Below are 22,524 nucleotides of genomic sequence, written 5' to 3' on the forward strand. Positions count from 1 at the left end.
GGGGGGGGGGTGCCATTTTTTTTTTTCCAAAAATCCCCCCCCCTTGGAAAAACGCCCGGGGGGGTCCTCAACCCCCCCCCCCTTTTTCCCCCCCCCCCCCCCCCCCAAAAAAAAAAAAAAAAAAAAAAAAAAAAAAAAAAAAAAAAGAACGACTGACGACTTCAACTAGTACGGCCTCACTACCCGCAAGGCGGCCCTCATTTCGACTAGGCCATGAAGCTCTGCAAGGGCTTTAGAATGGCTTGTGTGAGACACGCAGTTTGACCAAGCCCCCTGGCTCTCAAGTCTAGCATGACGACCTGAAATCTCGTGCCATTTCCTTCGTCTCTGCCTGACCTGTTCCCAGAAGATGTTGTGGACGCGTCCAAGGATTGCAAGACGTCGAGACTGCCAAGGTGTGAATGCAGCATCGTAGGTTAGTATTGGCTTACCAATGGTGTTCTAGCAGTTGTCTCTGAAAGACAAGGTGGTTGAGTTGTGCGGACATTTGCCAACAGTTGCTTGCTATTGTCAGGTACACCAGTTCTCATCCATTCACATCCATCGTTTCCGCGCCTAGTTCAGGTACGCCAGGTCTGTCGAGACACGAGAGAGCATCGAGCGGAGCTTCGAGTCGCTACGCTTGTCTTTTGGTACCACAGAACAATCCGTACCACCAAGCTACCAACTGTACACGGTACGGACTACCTATAATACTCGAATCCAGGCAGCCTTGTAATGCAGAAGCACGACCGTCGTGCCATGATATGTTTCACGCCAGCTCGTTTGGTGAAGGTTCATCACCCATTACTGCATACGGTAGTACTCGTGTGCCTACAAAGCAAGGTTTCTAAGTAACCTGCCATCTACTGGACATTTTACTCGTCGGCTGCTTGTTTTCGATCAAGAAGATACAGTACAAACCTCGGAATACTGTCCCCCTTTGTTCAAATACATTATGGTATCACAGTATGCTTGAACAATGGCAGAGGATAGCGGCGACCAAATCGGGGACAGATAGCACGCAGCAAGCAAGATCTATTGGTGCTTATTCTTTGAAGAGGACTGCTCAACATGGAAAGGGCGTAAACTGTTATGTTACAACTTTGTTCCCGGCAAACAATGACCAACCGCTGAATGCGAACCTTGGCTTTGAAAGAAGCAGAGAGGAAGCCGGGGAATCATTGTCTTTGAAAGCAGCACTCGGACCTAGCGTCGTTTCTTCAGCAAACGGAAACAGTCTGTATGGCTTTGCAACTTACCCATGGCTACTATGTAACCATGGGTTGTACTAGGTTGTTCAAATGAGGCATCAAGAATTATGTCGACATGACTGATTACCCAGAACCTCTCGACTGCCAAGTTGGGTTGTTGCTCCTACAATGTATTGGGTATGTTACTTCTTCATTACGGCCCTTTCGTGGAAAACCCCGGCGGGTCGAGGACTAAATCTCTAAGCCGTTCATCTCGGGCCCAATCGACTCCGGTGCCGGCTACGAGTGCACTCGTAGCTCCCTTGATCGTCTTCCATTTCTGGCGGCTCACCCGTAGCTCACCCTTGGTTTTACCCAGCTTTCTGCCCAGTTTGGTAGATCCATCCACTTGTACGTTATGGGTGCCGGTGGTTTTTGACAACCGCAATAGTTCCGAAGCCAAGGTCGCGTTGTGCTGACCAACGCGAAGACGCTCAAGTTCCAGATCCAATATATGGTCTCTGACTTGATAAGAGGCCGAAGCCTGCTCAGCGGCTTCGGCAGATATTAGATCCCGCTGCCGGATCAATGGTAAGATATCTCTTTTAGCGATACAGACGTCAGCGATATTCGAAGAAGAAATTGAGAAGCTAATCACAGTGAAAACGGACCGTTCTACCGGAGAAGCCTCGGTCCCGCCATGTATGGCCCTCAATACAGGCCGGACCACGACGGCACTTTCAAATATGTAGTTCCGCAATTCAACAGTCGCCTTTGCTTCGAGCAGTTGGGTGCGAGCCTCATTTATATCGAAATGTCCTGTAAAAAATGTAGGGCCTAATGCAGCGCCCATGGTCAGAACATTACAAAAACCTTGAGGGGGGTATACATCGGGTTGCTGACTTTGCGGGTCAGAGAGATCTTGCTGGGCCTGTAGAAGGCCTATCTGAATATGTAGCTCCTGCAGTCTGTCATAAAGTGCCAACGCTTCTTCCTCCGTCTCTGAATGGCGAGGATTGGGATCGGGAACAACAGCCGACATGACGAATTAATCAAGCGCCCCGACTGAGTGGAGGCGGCTGGAGAGATATAGCTGAATGATAATGGCCAAATGTATTGTGTGGTTTGAGGGGTTGAATTCCAAGTGACTGGTCCAGATTGCTACAAGCTACAGATCATTCCAGAGCAGGTGGATGACGGGAGGCAGACCTTCTTCGTTACAGGTGTAAGCCTATAGCGGTGCGCGTAGGACGCCTGGGTGACGCGTATGAAGCGAAAGGCGATTCAATTCATGAAGTCAAAGTAACCACGACTAGGAGCAGCACTGTCATCCTGGTCAAAAAATGGAACATGGGATCGTGAATGTAATGTAAGCAGGTGGTGGTTCTAGCTCGGAGCGCCTGTGGCATCTTGATGGAGCACCCGACTCCATAAATCAGTGAATGAATGGAGTAGGGAATGAACGACACGGGCAGTTACCCATGGTGTACGTAGGTTGAGAGACCGAGGGAGACAGCATCTACCTACAAGTATGTTACGAGTGACGGAGAGCCGGCGGATATATATATAATAATAAAATATGTCACGCAGCTTTAATATCCTGGGTTGACTGAAGCATGAAATAAGATTGTTTTCGTGCCAAAAGAGAGGTAGGTAACTTGTACTCCATGGTGTACGATGTGGGTGAGATACGATACACACTAACGCCGACATCGAGGTGGGAGGTGCATCCATTGCAGCAGCATGGAGGTCCCGTGTCACTGTTGCCGAGCGTCCTGGAGCTGCCCCTGGTGTCGGTGCTGGGCGGGGCGCAAAGGCCATTGCGGATCTGGCCTCACAGGGCCCTGGTGGGGGGATTAGGTTGCTTTTCATCTGGGCACTGCCTCTTCAATCTACCTACTTCCCCCAACCCTCCACCTACCGACTGACGGCCGCTATTACAGACTGGAGAACACCGACTTCATCCGGCGCCAACCTACCGATTATACGCAACAACCCGATCCTGCCATCATACTTGTCAACACCCATTCGGTCCGCCGACTCGTCTGTCCCGTGGAAGCGACTTGGGAAGCATGCGTGATAATGGTTACGCAGGTGTTGATCGCCCATACGGGCCAGCGCCTTGAAATTGACAGTCGTACCATCACATCGTACGCCTCCCCGCCAGTGCCCACATCCCAGTGTTTGCCCATCTGACACTTGTGATGGCTGCGTAGCGTATCTGTTACCATTTGCTGACATCCCCAAAGATTAAATGGCCTGAAGGAATCCGTGGCCAGCCAGAGCTCCATTCCTGTCGAGTGCTTGATTGCCCTGACACCCCAGGGAAGGTCTCTAAGATGGCAGCCAACACAGCCAGAGGTTCGCACATCTGAATGGTCTTGTCAAAGGGCTGTGCTTCGTCACATCTAACTTGGGGGCAACAGACAGAAATCTACATATATGACAGCCGACTGACACAGCGATCCCAACCCGGGGCCTCGTCACCTCCCTTATCCGAATTGCCTCTTCCCCGATACAATGCACATACTCCGCCCAACTCGATTGAAGATACGCGATCCATCCCAGCATGGCAGAAGCTGTTTGAGACACGCCGTGCTTGGGCTATCGACGTTGTGGAGGATTGCGCCAGGATGGACGCCGCCACGCGGGAGCGCTATGCCGAGATGGACGTCATGTTGAGATGTCTTGATGCCGCTGTAGCAAATCTGGAGAATGCCGTCAAGGGACTCGAGAACAAATATGTCGAGCTGAAGGAGTGGTCCACATCAGCTCAGGCCGATTACAGTGCGTTGGCGACAGGTCTGGATCGATATCTTTCTCTGGCCCGGGGCATCGCTATCTCGTCTAGCATGGCCCAGTTCATGACATCCCGTGACGATGGTGGTTGGAAAGGACGCCCACAGCGACAAAGCACCCTCGAAGACCTTGTTGATCTGGAGCTCGCTCGGCAAGCGGGGAAACTCGCACCCTCTGCACTGCGCAAGTTCAAGGATCGCATCACCAACCTGGATAAGGCGGCAACTCATTTGTTCCAAGACGCCGACACTTTGATGCACAAATTTGAGACGACCATGTCTCGCTCAGCCCTGTCCCACGACGGCGAATCGTCACACCTTCTTCAGGATATTGAAGCCTTAGCCAACAAGATCGACAACGACTACAATGTAACGCTAGAGTACACGAGCTCCACCCGGGACACCCTTCTTCAAGTTTCCAAGACGGCAGCACATCACACCGAGAGGCTACTGCCTAGCATCCAAAAGCGCGCACTGGAAATGGGTGATATCTTGTGCTACGCCACCAAGGCGCGAAACAGCCTCGCGGCCGAGTCCATCGAGTTTATGCGTAGCATCACCGAGATCACAAGCGATAGCCACAGCGTAAAATCCCAGATATCCGAGGCTGGCCAGGAGGATGAACTCGCCACGTTTGATCATTTGCGGCTCATCCAACAGATTCCGTATTTGTACGCCTCGTTTGTAGCAGAGGCCATTAGGCGGCGGGAGTGGCTGGACAAAGTCAAACAAGATTCTACCACACTTGCCAATGAAATGGCCATCTTCCATGAAGAAGAGGCAAAGAGGAGGCGGCGCTGGCACAAATCGATTGGGGCCGTTTTTGGTCCTGCCCCGACGGCTGATAGTAAGGTTCCAAATCTTGAAATCAACCTTCGTGGAGATGATGGGGAATGGCCCCTGATGACAAGAAAAGACCTGGATGACTTTTTCAACGCCTTGCGAAATCAAAAGGCCGATCCCGAACTTGTAGTCGAAATCGAAAAACTCATTGCAGACATGGACAATCCAACAAGGCAACAGTCAAGGCGGATGAAAGCCTTTAAAAACGGAAGTGTCCACGAGACTGCTCTCGGACGGAGCGGACTACTCGTACGAGGTGACGATGATTTGCTTCGCTCCTTACAGGCAGACAAAACAAGGCTTGAAAGCAAATTAAAAACTGCCGAAAGCCGAGTGCGCCGGCTAGAAGATCTACTCCATCGGCAGACCCAGGCTTCCAGGCCGAATGTTGGCAACCTTTTCCAGAATCCAAGCCAGCAAGTTCTAGATCGTAACGACTCAATTAGCTCTCTTAGGAACCCCCGTGCTGTTGACGACCGCAGCAGATCATTAGATGGACTTGAGACGCTCATCCATCGAACACAGCAACTAGAGACCGAACTGAACACCGAGAGGGAGCGATGCGTGGTTCTAGAGAGAGAAATCAACGCATTGACGACACTGCATAACGATCTAAAAGGCCAAATGGATGAAGCCAACTCCACCAAGAAGGATCTCCTGCAAAATATGGAAGCACTCAAACGGGAGTTCACAGAAGAGCGAAAGTCTCTTGAAGAAGAGGTCAAGCAGCTAAAGGCTAGGCTTGAGTACACAGAAGACGAGATCGAACACTTTGGCGAGTCGCGAGAAAACGAGAAGGCATCATATGACGAAAAGGTTCACTTTCTTGAGCTTGAGGTGGAGCGGCTTACCAGGGAAAGACGAGATGATTCTCTGAAAGCGGATGACCAGGTGGTGCTTTTGCAGAATGAAGCAAGGCTACAACGTGAGCGTATTGCGGCGCAGGATATCGAACTTCGAGCTGCCCAGGATGAGATCAGAGTGCTCAGCAAGCGACTGGAAGCTGTGACTGAGGATAGGCAAAAGTACAGACAGGCACTGGAGGATATATGGGAATGTCTGGCGCCTGCTGATGACGTTCCTACCGAGTTGCCTGATCTCTTGGAAGGAATCACCGGAAAGGCTGCCGATATTCTGAACACAAAGCAAGGCGTGGAGGGGGACATGTCCCTCATGAAGCTCAACGTGGATACGTTGCAAAATAACATCAGGACGCTTCGCTCGGAGATGGAAGTTACCAAGGATAGACTCACGGAAGAGGAATCGGTCTCGTTGCGCCTCCGCGAGAAGTTTTCAGAAGAAAGGGCGAAAGTCGTTGCCATGGAGGGCGAACTAGCTCATGGACGTGAACAGTTACATGAATTTCGGGTCAAGATTGCCGACGGCGAAACTGGGTCCGAGTACATGCGGAAAAGGCTAGAAGACGAGGAACAAAACCTCGCTTCCATGACGGAGGAACTAGCTGCTCGACAATCCCAAGTGCAGAGGATGGAGGAAGAGGTGACGCGTTTCAAAGCAAAGCTTCACCAAACCCAGATGCAACTATCAGAACTCTCCATACGGCTTGAATCACGTACAGAATGTGCCAAGGATCTGACACAACTTCTTTGGTCACAGAACGACCGCCTTACTCGTTTGCTTGAGCGGCTTGGGTTCTCCATTTCCCGTGAGGAGGATGGTACTATGCACATTCAGAGAACACCTCGATCTGAGCGCTCATTAGCAACGACCGCGAACCCGAATGATTCAGACCCAAGCTCATCACTCCGTCGTTCCAGTACGCTCAACGCCCGACCCGTGACTGACAATGCGGACCTGGAGCTGCTGCAATGGATGAGTAGTGCAACTCCGGAGGCTGAGGTTGAAAAGTACAAGATCTTCATGGGCTTATTTGGTTCGTTTGACATGGACGTCTTTGCGGATGCGGTGTACCGGCGTGTCAAGGATGTTGAGCATGTGGCACGAAAGCTGCAACGAGAGGCGCGAGCGTACCGCGAGAAAGCACACAGCTTCCAGAAGGAGGCTCATGACAAGATTGCCTTCAAACACTTTAAAGAGGGCGACCTTGCTTTGTTCCTTCCTACGCGGAATCAGTCGACGGGCGCTTGGGCTGCTTTCAACGTTGGGTTTCCACATTACTTTTTACGTGAGCAGGATTCGCATCGTTTGCGCAACCGTGAATGGCTTGTTGCCCGAATCATGCGCATTCAAGAGCGGGTGGTGGATTTATCCAAATCCCTACAGCATGACCAGGCAGGGGAGACGAGAAAAGATGGTGCCAGGGGAGAAACGGAGTCTCTTGATGACGATGAGAACGATAACCCGTTTGACCTTTCCGATGGCCTACGATGGTATTTAATCGAAGCTGTTGAAGACAAGCCCGGGGCCCCATCCACGCCAGGCTTGGCCAAGAGCACTGTTGCGGCAAACAATGTCGAAGCAATGGCCGATATGCGGACACAGGGGCATATTTCTAAAGCACGAGGGCTCACTGGACGTGGAGGCACGCCGTTGGGAATCGAAGGCGTCAGCAAGACACTATCCAAAAGTCTCGAGAGTCGTCGGTCCAGTACGGGTTCCAGGAAGACCCTACCGTTTGTGATTGGCGCCTCGTCGAGGGGTCGTGAAAGCGCCCTTGCAAGCGAGACAAACTCCCTCCGTGCGGTTCCGGCAGACAACAACAGCTCGGCTCCAACGAATGCAGCTCAACCATACATGTCCCCCACAGACAAGCTCAAAGATGCGTCTCTGCAGGAAACTCCCCTGCAAACAAACAGTATTTCAGCGGAGGGTGAAAGCATGACCATTGGTGCAAGAAATGATCAGGCTATTCTACAGCCATCGCAGACTCATTCTGAGGTTCGCAACGAGACAGAATCTCTGATAGGGTCTTGACCACATTTCAAACCCATGCACTAACGGGTTGTAGGCCCGCTGCGGTCAGGCTGGGGCGCGGAACCAAAATGCCACTATTCGCAACCGTTTTAGCAAGAATAAAATCAGGGAATCACTATGTAGTACAGACGTCAGCTGCGAGATAGGATGACCAGTAGTCAGTCAGGTCGCTAGGCAGTCGAAGCCTAAGGAGAGGGCTTACTGCTGCCCTGGGGTTGCTTTCCTTTGCATGCCAGAACACGAGTGTGCGGCAAAGCGGTGCTGTGCCGATTAGTTGCAGGCCATGAGAACTATTGCGGAAAGAATAGGATGGGTTTTGGGAAATGTTTATTCTTCTGGCCCAGCATACACTTTGATGTCGGCAATGAGATAATATGTGCCGGGTGTTCTCAACCCTAGCATGCGAATTCGCATTATTAACGTCTTGAAATGCTTCGTTACGATGTCGTGCAAATAATCCAGTACATTCATCTCCACGTATATAGTTGGGATGAGTGAACAAACGGGCGAAGTCTGTTAGTGTACAAGATGTATACATGGGTAGCTGAGATGCCGGCTCGAGCGTAAGGGCGTGTATCCGTAATACACAACACATTGGCTACGTAACGTGCGCAGGCCACCTCAAAGCTGGAAGGTGTTCGGTCCTCACTGGGCGCTGGGCAGGATCTCGACCGATTTGCGAACAGGGTCCAGGCCACCCGCTCTAGCAACTGCGATCTCAATCTCCCATCGGCCAAGGTGTCTAATGCGATCATTGTCCTCGGCCAAGCCCCCTATCTTGACGCTTGATGGCTCAAGAATAATGCGACTAGCTTCCTCGTGGCCAGAAACCAGGGCCTTGATCTGGTTGAGAATATCGCTGCTTGAGACGGAGCCAAAGATGGCTCTCCGGGCTTCGCCAGTGGAAGGAGTCTCGGGCGTAGACGCCGGCACATGCCTGGCAATTAGAGGCGAAATCTTGGGCCCCAGCGCGGGTTTCGGCTTTGAAATTGGAATCGGCACAGGTTCGCGGTGGAAGGTGAGGGTGTTAGGAATCAGCTCGGATAGCAAGGCATGAGCAGTTTCGGGCTGTTTGTAGTTGCAGAGGTTAGCACCAGCCGCTCGCCATTGAACCAGAGACAAGCAGGGAGGCTGTGAAGAGGAGCGAGGGAGCGAGGGAGGTCATTATTACAGTAACGTCCGGAACGTTGACTTGGGAGATCTGGACTTCCGGGACTGGTTCTTCCGTCTTTTGCTCCTCAGGCTTGGGCCTAGTAGCGGCTTCAAGGGCGCTCAGAATGACGAAGGAGCGGTCGACCTCGCCAATAGCGTCGCGTGTAAGACCGAGCTCTTGGAAGCGAGCAGGCGTCATGTACTCTGCCTTGTTCTTGGGGAACCACTCGTTGCGCATACGGCCGCGCTCAATGCGGAAAATAGCATCTGGATTGCAATCAAGTCACGGTTAGCTTACACGGTCCAGCAAGAGGGTTTCGCCCTTACGTTTGCGACCGAACTTTGGAATGTCCTCGAGCAGGCGGACAACCACGCCCTGGTCTTGAAGGCGCATCCGGTGTGACGCGGCTCGGGTCTGGATGTGGACAATGGGCCGGATCACCGGTACGGCACGCGCGCGGGGCTCGCCGTGCCTGGCGGCAGAGGTGCCAAAGGGTTGTGCAAGTCGGCGCAAGCATGCCAGGCACGTTGGCCACTTGCTCAGCGCAGATGCTGTCATTTTCAATTGTGGTTGACCGGCGTCGTCGGAGGAGCCGCGAGAAGATCGGAAGGCGGATTGGATAAGTCCGGCAATTGGTCGTGGGGTGCCGTCCGGGTTGCGGCCTGGCTAGGCGCGAGACTGCGTGCGGTCTTCCAAATTTACCAAAAATTTCGGGGACGGAAGCCCACGGCTGCGTGGCAGAGCTCCATGTCGGATGGGACCCTCGATGCGGGGGCAACCCCTAGAGCGGAACCCGGAGCTCAGGACGCCAAGACGGCTAAAACCCCGCCGGCTATGTACACAGTGTGGACCACCTAAAGTGTTCGGAACAAATGCACATTCGACAGATATGAAGCGACTATGTACTAGAATTACCAAAGAGCCGTTAACGCTTCATATCATCATAGTCGATTTCATGGGCCTGGGTGATTAGGGGCCCTCAGAATCCCTGTTCAAACTCCACTTTTCTTGAGCCAAAGGTATTACACGTACATCGATCACGTGAAATGAGTAAATACTGTAATTACGGAACATATGCCTTACATATGATAAAACATTCACACGCGGGGGCCTCTCACCGGCCCCCTGCACCCCCGGAGCTAACCCTAACCCTAACTAACCCCAACTAACCCTAACTAACCCTAATACTAATTGGTAAACTACTTGAATAATGGTTATTAACGGCTGTTCGCGGGTGTCACAGTAAGTTTGTATAATACAAGGTACTAAGAGTGACCCGTCACGTGATGGAATCCTTGTTTCTGAGGGCCCTTATTCCCCGTAGCCGATTTCATGCAGCATTGTACCCCGGGCGTGTCAAGCTCCTCACCTAGCAACTATGTACAGTAGCTCGTCCCCGACATAAGAAGGTGGCTACCTATTGCATTGACATCTACTACGTATCATGGTCCGAACTGGTCGTAGTAAAGTGAATGAGGGTTAGGGCACTATGTACAACTCTTCCTCCCCTCTGTAGTGTATTGGCATATGTACAGTTCGATCATTACCCGTGCCACGGCCCCCACTTTTTGGGACTCGCCAGACGCGCACCAGCTAACTAGTTTGATCGTTAGCTCGAGACCTCAGGGCAACTTCCCAAGGCGTTTTCGAGCTGTGAATAGTACAGGTATTATTCTTTTTCCAAGTTGAAACACGCCCCAAATTCTTGTTGACGCCTCTCGGATCCATACCTAGGGTAACCATTCATTCGGTCCTTGAAAGATTTAGGAGAAATCGGAAGACATCTCCTCTAGTATGCTAGGAGTGGGAACTTGGCTATCAAATTAATAGACAAGCACAGCACTAGATTGCATGTACCATTCTAACATGTAAAGTAACGCCATCATTTCAAGTACAGCTACTGACTCTTCTATGGTATCCGGAAGGTCAACACGGAGAGCACAAAGGCTATAGAAGACTTCTGTTACAGGAAAGAGCCTGCTTATACAAGTAAACCACCACCTCCCAGCTGCTGATCGGCAAGACCTCGTTTCCACGACACCAACTTCCGTGTCAGCGCACATTACGGCAACCTTTGACCATGCACTGGACCGCCTTGGTTCATCCAGAGCTGCAAATCGTGTGCTACACCTTCGACAAGTTCTGACTCGATGATACCTTCCTGCCAACTTAGCGCAATGCTTATGGGACCCCCTACAACACCCGAGACGCTAGCACAGAGAGCCGGCCCCGCGACTATGGCGCACTGCGACATTACAGACCGTACTATCTGCCACTTTGAACCGGTTTCTCGGTCTGCATTGGCAGTGTTTTCCGGACTGCCATGCAGCGATCCAATGTTGGACACTTCGAATGTGTGCTCCCGCGGCTTGTTCACCTTGTTGAGCCAGAAACCGCGCCAGTTGGCAATCCAGCGAAGCATACTTACCATGTCATCTTGAGGAATGGTCTCGACCCAGTCCTTGAGTTCCTGACGCAAGGTTTGAGCAAGGCTCCAAATCTTCTCTCCACTTGCTTGCTCCCGCAGCCCCGAGACACGAGAAGAGTTGAAACTGTGCGACGCCGAAGTGACCAGCACTCCAAAGACTTCGGCGGGATCAGCCACATGAAATCCAGATTGAATAAAGGGGCGCAAGTCTACAGGAGTGCAGCTCTGAAATGACGTGGCTGCCTCTGCTGTTAAGCGTCGAGCCAGAGATGTGAGAATTAGCACATGAAGTAAAGGGGTGAGTGTGGTGCCATTCGCCCTGCAATTGGCAAGAAGCTGTGACACAGCTTTTGCAGGGATGGTAACCAGACGGAGTCTGGTTTGGTAAGGGTCAGGCCTGATCGGTGCGCCCGCCCAAGGAAGGTCGGTCGCTGGTTTGCAGAGCCAGCCTGAGACGAATTCGTTCCACAACGTGCCGGCGAGGAACCTCCAAGACGTGGTGAATTTGACGAGCTCTTCCTGAGGTGGCGAAATGTGCCCATGAGGCTTGCTGGGCATCCGTAAAACGTGGTCCTCTAGGCACGAGGGGCGGACTAGTGGCTTGTTCAATTCGTCCAAGAGACTGGCCTGAAAAATGGCTGTGCTCCTTCCATCAGCGAGAGAGTGGTGGATGGCAAGCACAATATCGAGTATCAGCCTGTCCTCAAGTTGTGACGGCCGAGGATCATAAACGGCAAGCACCTTCCAGGGCGGTCGGAACCCGACGTCAGGCCACAACCGGTTGTGTTGGGCTTCTAACATATGGAGTAGGTGTGAGTCGCGAGCATGAAAATCAAGTTCGGCACGCAGCTCCACACATTCCAAGTGGTAAGAAAGATCCAGAGAGGACACCGAGGCAAAGTAAGGGCGAGATGCTTCATCGCCAGTGATTGCCACACTCAACCGGGGCAACCGGAGGACCAGATTTGCGACTGCAGCCTCCAATACGTCGGGAACACTCTTGCCTTGGAGGACAGACCATGGAACAGCATAGCGACAAGTGTTGGCCAGGCACCGATAGAAGCCCAACGCGTGCCTTGAGGACGAATACACTTCACTGAGAACAGCGCCGGAATATAACCGTAACGATTAGCCTTGGGGTGAGCTTGTCAAGAGGGGAAGGGGTGAACAACCGGTTGGGAGACTGAGAGGGGGCTGGGGTTTAGGAAGCAGGACTGGCCAATGCAGGGAGCGGACGGAGGTGGTTGAGACGGCGCAGTGCATACAGACGGAAGCACAGGGCTGAAAGGCCATCCGATGATGGAGGACCTTCCACATCCTTACGCGGAGTTGCCCTGGCCACCACCAGAGACCGACGGAATGAGGGGAAGCGGAATAGGTAGATGTGGCAGAGGAGGCGGAAGTGGTATGGATGGGTTGAGATAGATTGAAGACATACCACGGCCCAAGTGGCCGGATCGGCTGAGGGATGCTCGTCATCCGCAGGCGCTAACAACAAGGTACCACGTGTGGAAGGACACTCCAGTGGTAAGATCAACACTTCGTCGTATGGGATTATGCGGTAGTGTGGGGTAGTGAGCGGTAGATTTTGGTTGTGGGGAGGTAAAGAGGTAGGCTCAAAAACTGTTCGATGATTACTCGCTTGGTACGTGGAAGCTACGAATGTAGGGATAGTCATGCGGAAAATAGACAAACCGGCTGCGAAACCGCCAGGCTGTCAAATCATGAGCGAATCTACCGTTCAACTCACGCGGCGTTCTCTGACTGGTGTCTCAGTGTCCCTTGTCGTCATCATTCATTGAGCCTGATGAGATGCTGCCGATAGCCTCATGAATTGCTGATTGCATTTGGTGTATGCAAGTCAAGTTAGGTTGAAGACCGGGGGCCCGGGCCGGGGACGGGGCTCTTGACGGGACGGCGGGAGTGGAAACATTACCTCTACCGTAGTGTACATAGTATGTACGTTACCTACCACCTTACTATGTAGTCTCGTCGATTCACTCTGCTACCTGCGATGACCCGTGCGTTTCTTGTTGTACTGTACGTATGTACTATGTATGGGTCCGAATGGCTGTGACACCCTCACCCACCTAGTCTCTATCCCCTCACGTTCCTAGGTAACCCCCGTCGACAACCATCAGCGGACCCACTCTACAAAAGTGTGGGTCTTCCCTCCTTGAACTTTTAAAACCGGGGGGTGGGGTGGGTTTTGGAGGTTAAAGTGGGTCTGAGAACTGAGACTACACACCCACCTGCCAATCCTACTATTACACTATCTGAGCATAGTACATGTATACCACTGTTGAGATTAGTATTGAAAGGTTAACATAGCAAGGTACATACCAAGGCGTTACGATTGCAATATATATTTTTTTTTCAATTTTTTTAAGAAATTTTTTTCCCCAATTTTTGATTTTTTTAAAGTTTTTGTTTTATTCAAGGTCTCTACCATTTCAGTTGTTGTCCAGCGGAAATGATGCATTGGAGACAACTGGGTTGACCTTCTCCTCCCCCATAGGCTATGTAGACCGACCAATTACTACCAATTACAAGTTCCAAAATTTAGCCTTTCTGATCCCGGCAGAGGTGTGCACGAGGTACCTTTACTACATCTTACCTAAGCAATTGCATCCGCGCATCGTCCATCCAAACGCGTCGGCACCACGATTTGCAGATCACCTGCAATACCTAGGTAGTATACGGCCGGACCAGACGACGTCCTAAATTCCAAGCGGCTCTTCTTCTTTTTAAACTTGGGGATTCAGGCGGCAACCCGTGGAATCTCAAGCACTTCAATCGGGCCATAAAGCTGCTGCCTTTACTCCAATATGCGCAACGGGAACAGAGCACAACCTACAGCCAGATATTTGTTCGTGTCCGTCAGCCGCCGCCACCACCACCTTCACCTCCCTTCACCCCAGCTGAAACATCCCACCAACTTCCGCATGCGATAAAGATGGCTCTTTCTCCAACCTTTTGGTGACTTCAAGCGACCATCGACTTGGAAGAGTGGTTATCATCCCACAGACTATCTTCTACTTGCTTGCCGCTGTTCACTTCACCTTAGCGAAGTCACGTCAAGCCCATCTCATATTTGCGCCAGTCGCGTCAGGTCGCACCCTCAATCGGCTTCACGGCCATTTGTTCATTATCACGGCCGCTTTCCAAACCCCGCGCGCTGGGGGGATATTGACGATATACCCAACATCGCATTTGCAAGATGGAACCCAGCGGTTCGGATGGGGTCGATGTTCTGGCCAGCCGGGCGAACGGCCGCTTCGCATCTTCTCGTGCTGGCAACACCCCCTCGCGACGGCCGAGCGTATGGTCTGTCTCAAGATCCAAATCCAAGGACAAACATGGAGCCTCCGGACGAGGCGACGCTGCCGAATCCCGTCCTGTTAGCTCTGGGTCGTCCGACTCGAAGCACGCCTCACCCGCCATTACAAGAATTCCACGGCCAACCAAGCAGCAACGGTCCTTGCAAAAACGCACCCCATACACCCTCACCGACGCCTACAAACAAGTCGAAGCCGAGGAGGCTGCTCAGAATACCCCAAGTCCGGCCCCCCGGACGTGGCGTACCCGCAGTAGCTCTTCCACTAGAAACAAACTGCACAAGAACCCCCCCACAGCTTTCCATCGACAGATGTCCAGCTCAGGACGTGACGAACCGTTTATGTCAGCCAGTAGCCCAGGCGCGCTTGTGCGTCCAAGCGATGTTTCTGATAGTGACATAGACGAGAAGCTGCATCAGCACGCCATGGCCCAGGCAGATGCAGAAAAGCCAGCGTCACGTGCCAACAGTATCTTATCACGGTCGAAATTTAGGAGTTTCGCCGAGATGGGTAAGGATCTGGCTCGTAAGACGAGCCGGAGCAGCCTTGACTCTCGTAGTAACTGGCTTTCACGCCGCCTCTCGGGTGTCCGAAACGATGCTAGCAGCGGCATTTCGACACACGAAACTCCCAGCTGGGAACAGATCGGTGACTCCGTTCTTCTTCAGGCATCTACCGTCGCGCCGGCTGAGCCCGTCACAAGACCCGTCACGATGCCGCCCAATCACGGTGCCCACTGGAACAAGAACGCGGAAGATGATGTAGCCGCCGATGATACTCAGACTTTCGACGGCCTTTTCTCAAATTTGGCCCGCAGCAATTCCAAAATTGACGAGATCCGACTCCTGGAGATGGAGGCAGCTTCCATGTTTCCTGACGATGAGCGAGGATCCGCAACAGGGCCCAATCAACTGACCAGGGGCCGCAAGTCGAGCCGTACGAACACCAAAATTGAGGAGTTGCGCGCACGAGAGAGCAGAAGCCTGCTTCGAAAGGCCCCAATCGTTTCGAAACTGGACGGCATTAGCGAGTATGATCCAGAGTACCCGTCCCGACCCCCTTCATCAGAGCTTGATCGAAAACCGAGCAAAGAATCTGCCCGGACGAGCACGTCCGGTGAGAGACTGCACATATCAGATGATCTAAGTAAACTCCCGGTACGCAGAAGCATATCGAGCGGCAGGAGCCACACACGAGATGGAGACGGGCGAGTGACGCCAGAGGAAGCCCCTACACCGGCATTTGACATAGGGGCATCCGCTCTCGTTCCTCACGGCCAGACTGACGCTCGTGACAACTTACTGAAATCCGCTCATGATAAAGAGGGTCAGAACAAGGCTGGTACGGCTCATCGTGAATCACATGGCGATCGAAACTCGCAAGAATCTCATTGTCAGTCACAGATAACTGGGGATAATCTACTGACAAAAGAGGCTCTCCCGAGGGGGGAGGACCAGTCTGTTGATCAAGGTCGAGAATTGAAAGGTGCAATTAGGCAAAAGAAGCTGGACAGCGCTAAAAGCGAGGTCAGACTGAGTGTCGGTTTCACTGGACTACACAGGGATCTATCAGTTGATACAGCCTCAAGCTGCAGGTCAAACCCAACGCAATCGGAGTCCGATCCCACGGAACGCATCTACGGCGAAATGAGCTTGTTTGCGCCGATGGAAAATCAATCCGAAAGGGGCTCCCAGCGTGCATTGTCTCCGGACTTCCATGAAGACGATGAATATGAAGCGCCTGGCCAGACGCCTAAACCGAATAGAGCCGAAGTTGTGACACAATCTCTCCCAACCGCGCGCGCCTCTACCGGGCCCGCAACCATGGTCAAGATTGAAGATTTGGAGGAACCGTCACGGTTCGCGGTCAAACCTATGGATGATTTTTCAGACACAGAAGTCGCCGGCGGTGGAAGCATTCAAGGTCGTGACGGTGCCACGCATAGCAAAGCCTCTTCGCGTGCCCGTGGTCGGAAACGAAGTATGTCGCCTCGCAAGATAAAGCACACTCTGTCCGCTAGGGGTGACAGAACGCTTGACCGTGCATCATTGGTCCGACCGCATCGGCGCTCCAAATCGCTTTCACAATTACACCTTCCCTTGGTCAACTCGGCCAATCCACCAACCGTGAAGGACGATCTGTTTGATATCCATCGAACCAACCAAATTGAGGATTCCACCCTGGATGACCTAGCTGATTTACTCGAATCCAAGGATAACGTCCGTGGTCCGGCCTATTCGGCCAGCATCGTACCCAGGGCTGGTGCCAGGAACGAAACCATGGACGGGGACAATGACATCGAGGTTTACAAGAGAATGAGTGAATCGCTCAAGACAGGCCTACTCGGAATCCGAACTGCGAAGCAGGGGATTGAGCGCCTGGAAACATCGGTTTTTCACGCTGATGCAAGGGATCCTAGTCACCAACACATTGGAGATGCCAGCTCAATGTGTTCTGCCTGTCAGGATGACTCCTCCGATGGGCGTACCAAAGTGACTTATGTTCACTTGCCGCTTCCCCAATTGTATCAGCGACAGCCCAAGTTCAAGTTCACCTTGCTTGGGCTCATCCTCTTCCTTGTGTCGTTGTGGTACATTGGAGAATCAACCATGTGCTCCATGTACTGCAAAACTCAATACTGCTATCCTGGTAAGCCCTGTAACTGGTCCCCTGATGATCCGGTATGGGGATACTCTATTCCGGTTAAGCTTGACCAATTGGTTACAGGTGGGAGGGGGAAGGCTTTTGCCAACCAGGCTACGCTGGACATTACGGACTGGATCGCCGACATGTGGGATGCTGCCACTGGCGCTGACATCACCAAGGTTGATACGTCTCATTACACCTGGGAGCAAAAGCGACGCCATCGTAGAAGGCTCTTGAAGAAGGGGTTGGTTAGACCCTCCGGGGAACGAAAGCGTGGCAAAGCCAGACGCGCCAGCTAAGGTGTTGTGATGATATCGGGAAGTATAGATGGAAGAGATTTAGGGGAAGGTTGGTACATTTATCCCACGAGAGTCTTTCAAGTTGCCCGAATGATTTGCTTTCAGGTCGTCAACCGTACGAGGTCGTATGGGATAAGCTTGCTGGTTGATCACGGCTTTGAACCCTACTTCTCCTTATATAGAGCCCATTTTCGCATCTTGGAGGACAAGGACCACGAGAAGTCTTAACAGGAAGCCAGTGATGGATTGAATTGGTCTGTTGAAAAGGTTATGTTGCTACACCAGCACAGGTAGGTGTAATCGTTAACTGGACCCTTAATATCTGTGGAGGGTGCTGGCCGACATTTAATGAGTGATGATGAGATAAGTAATGTAGCGCTTTCCCCCCTTTTGCTATCTGAATGCGCTCAAGTTCTTACAGTGTTGGTTTTCATGGCTCTCAACCATGCAGACAGACGAGATATCGTTTTCCCTGAACCAGCATAGATCTGATACATTGGCACACTGGATACATAGCAATGGTAAGGAACGCGATGCTGCGCGGACGCGAGTAAGCAGTGGCGCCGAGAAGAACAATAGTTGCTGTGCTAGGCCAAGCCTGCAACCAGCGTTCCCCTTATAGAGGTCAAGACAACTGAGACGACTTTTGGAGAACGTGGTCACCGCTGGGCAGCGGACGCCTGAACACTGCCTTTTTCTCCTACCCCTCAATGCCAAGATCGCGCCGGTATTATTGCGATTGGATTGCAGTCCCGTGGGCATTCTTGAGCTTTTTCGATTGCAGCCCTGCATAATACGCATCGCTGTATTTCTTGAAAGCAACTTTGCCTATGGCCTCCCAGTTTTCCTCCACGAAGGCCCGCGTCATATCCTTGTCGTAAAAGCCTTCGTCATCGCGGAGTGAAATGGGTCTCAGCCAGCCAAGTTCTCTGTTATCCTCCATGATAATCTTCTTGATAGCACTCAACAGGCTGCCTCTATATTGGGGGTCGAGGTCGTTTGGAATTGCCGATTTGATCAGGTTCTTTACTGCCTCGGGCTCTTTTTTCAGCCGCCAGTCCTTTAACTGGGCCCAGTAAATGGGCTCAACGTTGAAGGCCCGGAAGGCTTCATCTCGAACGTGGACCCGGAGGTCATTGATACCGGACACACTTTGGCATTGTTGTTCAAACCGGCCATCAGCTCGAAGGCGAGGAAGAAAGTCGTAGAACCACTTCCGGAAGATAGGGCGGGTCTTCAAGTTCCTTTTTGTGCTGCTGTTATCCTGAGGAGGACCGGATGAGGATTCGTTGACGGTGAAAAAGCGGCAGGTGGCAATGTAGTTGAACATTGCGTCAACCGTGGGAAACGGCTCGGACCAATATCCTTCCACCTGCATTCCGAGAAAATGCAGTACTTCAACGGGATCGGTAGTTAGTAGTACCCTGGACTTTTTTCGGTCGAGCTTCTCAATCTCGGGAATCCGAAGCCAAAGGCCTTCATCGTCAGCAGTCAGACCAAAAGGCCGGATCATGGACCCTAAAAGAGTCCACGCATCGCTATGTGCGCTTTTGAAGAGTGCCTGGCCACCAATAGGACATTGTCAGCGCTTCTCTTGTACTATAGGTGCTTCCAATCTCATCATGAGGGCTGAGGTCCTGAGGTCAAGCATACCCAAAACATCTGGTCCATGTTCTTACAGATGCAGATATCGACCTGGATGTATCGTTGCCTGTCCTCTCCAAGCTGGGGTTCGTCTTTGGGCCAGGGGATAGCAAGGTGTATCGAATTATTACATGGGTTGACTATGGAGCGCTCCGCGTTCAAGGCTGCCTTGATGTCGACCGCAAGCTCCTCCACTCCTCTGGGAACACAACGCCGGGGAGATGTTGGAAAGACGAGACGGGTCTCCATGGCCACGAGGATGTCGAGGTCTCCATAGTCCTCTTTCTCGGGGCCCTCGATGGGTCCGGCGACGCACACAAACATGGTGCGTAGGGCAGCGTGGCATGCGGCTTTGACATGATGGTAGATATGGGGCGGCATGCGTGGAGTGTGTAGAGGGTCGTTACCCGAGGAGAACATTGAGCCACCCATGTCGCAACGATTTGAGCTATTCGATCGTGAATACTGGAAAAGAAAAGCTTGAAGCTACTGAGCAGAAGTCGATGATGGATCTTGAGAAGGCTTGTTAAGTAGCCAATGGATCAACAAAATATTCCGAGTACGAGATATGCGAGGCATAATACATAGGTAAGCCGGCGCCAGTGAAGCGCAAAGCTGCCAGGGTTGCCTTCATCCAAACAAGATAAGACTAGATGCGTTCAACGTATAGATGGAATGGGCTCGATTGGCCTCGGCCCGTGAGGGATACTACTAAAACAACTGAGATTCAAATTGGAAGCTGAGCGGTGCCCGTTTGCCCAGGTTTCCACCTGGTCGGCAACCATTCGCCTTCACCATCGTCATCGCTCTTGCAGCTATTCCTGAGCCCTCAGGTTCAAGATATATCGGCATCTTGTACTCGTCGCCCCTGCCATCAGATTCCCGAGAACTAATTGCGAAACAATTGCCAAGAAGTGAGATGATATCAATAACAGGATGGGCGGGAACATGGTAGCGGTTCGTTTCCATCGCTCGTTTATTCTCCTAAACCATGTATGCACTATGCGAAGGTTCTGTGGAAACGCCGAGCGCTGTCACGGTGGTGGCAGTGCCTATACTAGTGTCGTAGGTACATACGTATGTCAAAGCTCCCTCTAGGCGCTGCGGGCCGCCTGCAGGGCTTTTGCCTAGCGAGCCTAGGTGCAGTACGGGCCTCACGACGGGAACGTTGCCCGTTAACATTGATACCGACCAAGCCCTGATAACCTAACGTGCAAGAGCACCAACAATCGTCAAAAGAAGTACCTCTCAAACAACAAACATTCCTCTTTTCGACATCATCACTCCCTAATCTCACTCTCCCGCCTCAACGAGTACAGTCGCTCTCATCACTACTCAGTTACTCGCTCAAATAAAGTCAGTCCCCTACCCAGCGCACCCAAGTCTAGAGACGTCGCTCACACTCCAAAGTTGTCCCACCGCTTAATATTCCACCTGCTGACACCTCTCCCAGCCGAGTTCCATCACACCAATCGATCAATTATGGAGAACGGAGCCACGTCTCAGAGTGAGGGTAAAGACCCCTCGGGTTTCCTCGGCGAAATCATCGGCAATCCCGTCACTGTCAAACTGAATTCCGGCGTGGTCTACAAGGGTTAGTAATAGCTTTCACCTCGTCATTTGCTGTCAAACTACTGTTGTCTTGCAACTTCTTTTCTCTCGGCAGACAAATGCGGAAACTAACAGGACGCCTGGGCTGTGGCACTGGGTGGTGTAGGTGAACTGCAATCCGTCGACGGTTACATGAACATTGCCCTGGAAAAAACAGAGGAATTCATCAACGGTGTGAAGAGGCGGAGCTACGGTGATGCGTTTGTCCGCGGCAACAACGGTGCAGACCCCCCCCCCCCCCCCTTCCCTCTTTCTCTTCCCCCTTTTTCTTTCTTTCTTTCTTCTTCTCTTTTCTACAATGCCAGAGTAGCGTCTAATTCTTCTATAGTCATGTATATATCTGCGGATTAAGGCGGCATTCCAAGCACAGTTGTGTGAGGGGAAGAAGCTATGATGGGACGTGAGCAAGCATTCATCGATGTTGGTACTAGGGAACACACGTGCTTGAAGTCCAGCCGGCTCAAGAGTCAGACTTTCAGCTGTTCCTCCGTGCTCAGGTCAACAAAACAAACTGATCAATCTCACGTGCAGCAGGGGCAACCGCTCACTCAACAATGGGGCCACGTTTGTCATCACATCACCAAGTACGAACTGGGGTAGTTGTGTTCAAGAACGCAACTTTAGTTATTATAAAGGATCCTCTGTATTACATTGCCTGTTTGAATCAACTGCCGACGCTGGAAGCTGATGATCCGCAAACTCGCCCAGCGCCTTGCTCATCCTCCAAATCTGTCTCGAATAGTAAGATCCGCCAATTATCCCCAACTGCAATGCCACCAAGCAAACAGACCATGACAACAATACTCATTCGTATTCGTTCACAGCTGTGCTCCAAATCAACCAAACCAGGCCGTCATACCAATGCGATGCTAAATGAAGTGAATGCTCCGTTGTAATGCTGTTAACACACCGACTCTCCTTCCAAGAATTCTTCCGGACCTTATCACAGACAAGAAGACCGTTCATCGTGTTTAGTTAATAGCAATGCGAATGGTTTCGTGCTTCTTGGCCTTGGGAACCGTGATGGTGAGGATGCCGTTGTTGAGAGAGGCGCTGACTGCGTTTTGGTCGACACGACCGGGGAAGCTGAAAGTCCGCGAGAACTCGCCAATGGAGCGCTCAGAGACCCAGTACTTTTCGGCTGGCGCCTTTGGCTTTTCCTCAGTGGTGGGTGCGCTTGCGCGTTGGGCGACTTGCTGATTGTTCTGGTTGTTGGCGCCGGTAGCAGTGGTGGCAACCGAGCGGTTGTCCTCGTCGACGTCGTCTTCAACGGTGGCGTGGTGAGCAGCAGGGCTATGCGGCTCGCCCTTTTCTGTGAGGACGCCAGCAACCTGTGCGGGAGGGGTGCCGGCAGTGTAGTTGCGCTCAACACGGCCCCGGATCACAATGGTCTGAGGGTCGGTGAACTCGATTTGCACATTGTCACGATCAATGCCGGGAAGCTCGCCGTGTAGCTCGTATGTCTGCTCGGTCTCGCGGACATCGAACTTGGGACTGAAGGTGCGGGTGGGCTGGGTATGACGACGGCTGCCGGTCTCTGGGGCGCTGCCTTGAACCTCGCGAGTGTAAGTATCAAAGTCATCGAGAAGGCGAAAGAGGTTGGTGAAGCTCGGGTCAGAGCCGTAGGAGCCGTAGAAGCCACGAGGGAAGAGCGCCATTTTTGACTTTAGGTGTGTAAAAAGAGTGGCGAAGGAGGT

General features: G+C 52.1%; 8 protein-coding genes across 8 annotated transcripts; 3 read left to right on the top strand and 5 right to left on the bottom strand.

The window, feature by feature from the left end:
* Positions 1 to 1,386: 1,386 nt before the first annotated feature.
* NEUTE1DRAFT_51523 (uncharacterized protein) lies at positions 1,387 to 2,025 on the bottom strand (the record flags this gene model as incomplete). The annotated part of the gene is made up of 1 exon (XM_009856859.1): positions 1,387 to 2,025. One exon carries the CDS (start codon positions 2,023 to 2,025, stop codon positions 1,387 to 1,389), a length of 639 nt encoding a protein of 212 aa, XP_009855161.1.
* An 814-nt stretch (positions 2,026 to 2,839) lies between these two features.
* NEUTE1DRAFT_126288 (uncharacterized protein) lies at positions 2,840 to 7,708 on the top strand (the record flags this gene model as incomplete). The annotated part of the gene is made up of 4 exons (XM_009858187.1): positions 2,840 to 2,851; positions 3,267 to 3,322; positions 3,422 to 3,533; positions 3,599 to 7,708. 4 exons carry the CDS (start codon positions 2,840 to 2,842, stop codon positions 7,706 to 7,708), a joined length of 4,290 nt encoding a protein of 1,429 aa, XP_009856489.1.
* Positions 7,709 to 8,353: 645 nt separating this feature from the next.
* Positions 8,354 to 9,515, bottom strand: NEUTE1DRAFT_91606 (uncharacterized protein; the record flags this gene model as incomplete). The annotated part of the gene is made up of 3 exons (XM_009858188.1): positions 8,354 to 8,776; positions 8,880 to 9,127; positions 9,188 to 9,515. The coding sequence occupies 3 exons, from the start codon at positions 9,417 to 9,419 to the stop codon at positions 8,354 to 8,356; spliced, it is 903 nt and encodes a 300-aa protein (XP_009856490.1).
* Positions 9,516 to 10,735: 1,220 nt separating this feature from the next.
* Positions 10,736 to 12,821, bottom strand: NEUTE1DRAFT_91610 (uncharacterized protein; the record flags this gene model as incomplete). Its single annotated transcript, XM_009858189.1, has 2 exons — positions 10,736 to 12,385; positions 12,728 to 12,821. The coding sequence occupies 2 exons, from the start codon at positions 12,766 to 12,768 to the stop codon at positions 10,924 to 10,926; spliced, it is 1,503 nt and encodes a 500-aa protein (XP_009856491.1).
* A 1,688-nt stretch (positions 12,822 to 14,509) lies between these two features.
* Positions 14,510 to 17,601, top strand: NEUTE1DRAFT_133408 (uncharacterized protein; the record flags this gene model as incomplete). The annotated part of the gene is made up of 1 exon (XM_009858190.1): positions 14,510 to 17,601. One exon carries the CDS (start codon positions 14,510 to 14,512, stop codon positions 17,570 to 17,572), a length of 3,063 nt encoding a protein of 1,020 aa, XP_009856492.1.
* A 701-nt stretch (positions 17,602 to 18,302) lies between these two features.
* On the bottom strand, positions 18,303 to 19,648 carry NEUTE1DRAFT_50971 (uncharacterized protein; the record flags this gene model as incomplete). Its single annotated transcript, XM_009856646.1, has 2 exons — positions 18,303 to 19,133; positions 19,226 to 19,648. 2 exons carry the CDS (start codon positions 19,646 to 19,648, stop codon positions 18,303 to 18,305), a joined length of 1,254 nt encoding a protein of 417 aa, XP_009854948.1.
* Positions 19,649 to 20,482: 834 nt separating this feature from the next.
* Positions 20,483 to 21,459, top strand: NEUTE1DRAFT_96889 (uncharacterized protein; the record flags this gene model as incomplete). Its single annotated transcript, XM_009858191.1, has 5 exons — positions 20,483 to 20,572; positions 20,670 to 20,810; positions 20,934 to 21,047; positions 21,156 to 21,293; positions 21,362 to 21,459. The coding sequence occupies 3 exons, from the start codon at positions 20,699 to 20,701 to the stop codon at positions 21,176 to 21,178; spliced, it is 249 nt and encodes an 82-aa protein (XP_009856493.1).
* Positions 21,460 to 21,615: 156 nt separating this feature from the next.
* NEUTE1DRAFT_72918 (heat shock protein 30) lies at positions 21,616 to 22,485 on the bottom strand (the record flags this gene model as incomplete). The annotated part of the gene is made up of 2 exons (XM_009858192.1): positions 21,616 to 21,987; positions 22,066 to 22,485. 2 exons carry the CDS (start codon positions 22,483 to 22,485, stop codon positions 21,799 to 21,801), a joined length of 609 nt encoding a protein of 202 aa, XP_009856494.1.
* Positions 22,486 to 22,524: the final 39 nt, after the last annotated feature.

The sequence above is a fragment of the Neurospora tetrasperma genome, assembly GCF_000213175.1.
Source record: "Neurospora tetrasperma FGSC 2508 unplaced genomic scaffold NEUTE1scaffold_81, whole genome shotgun sequence".
NCBI lineage: Eukaryota > Fungi > Ascomycota > Sordariomycetes > Sordariales > Sordariaceae > Neurospora > Neurospora tetrasperma.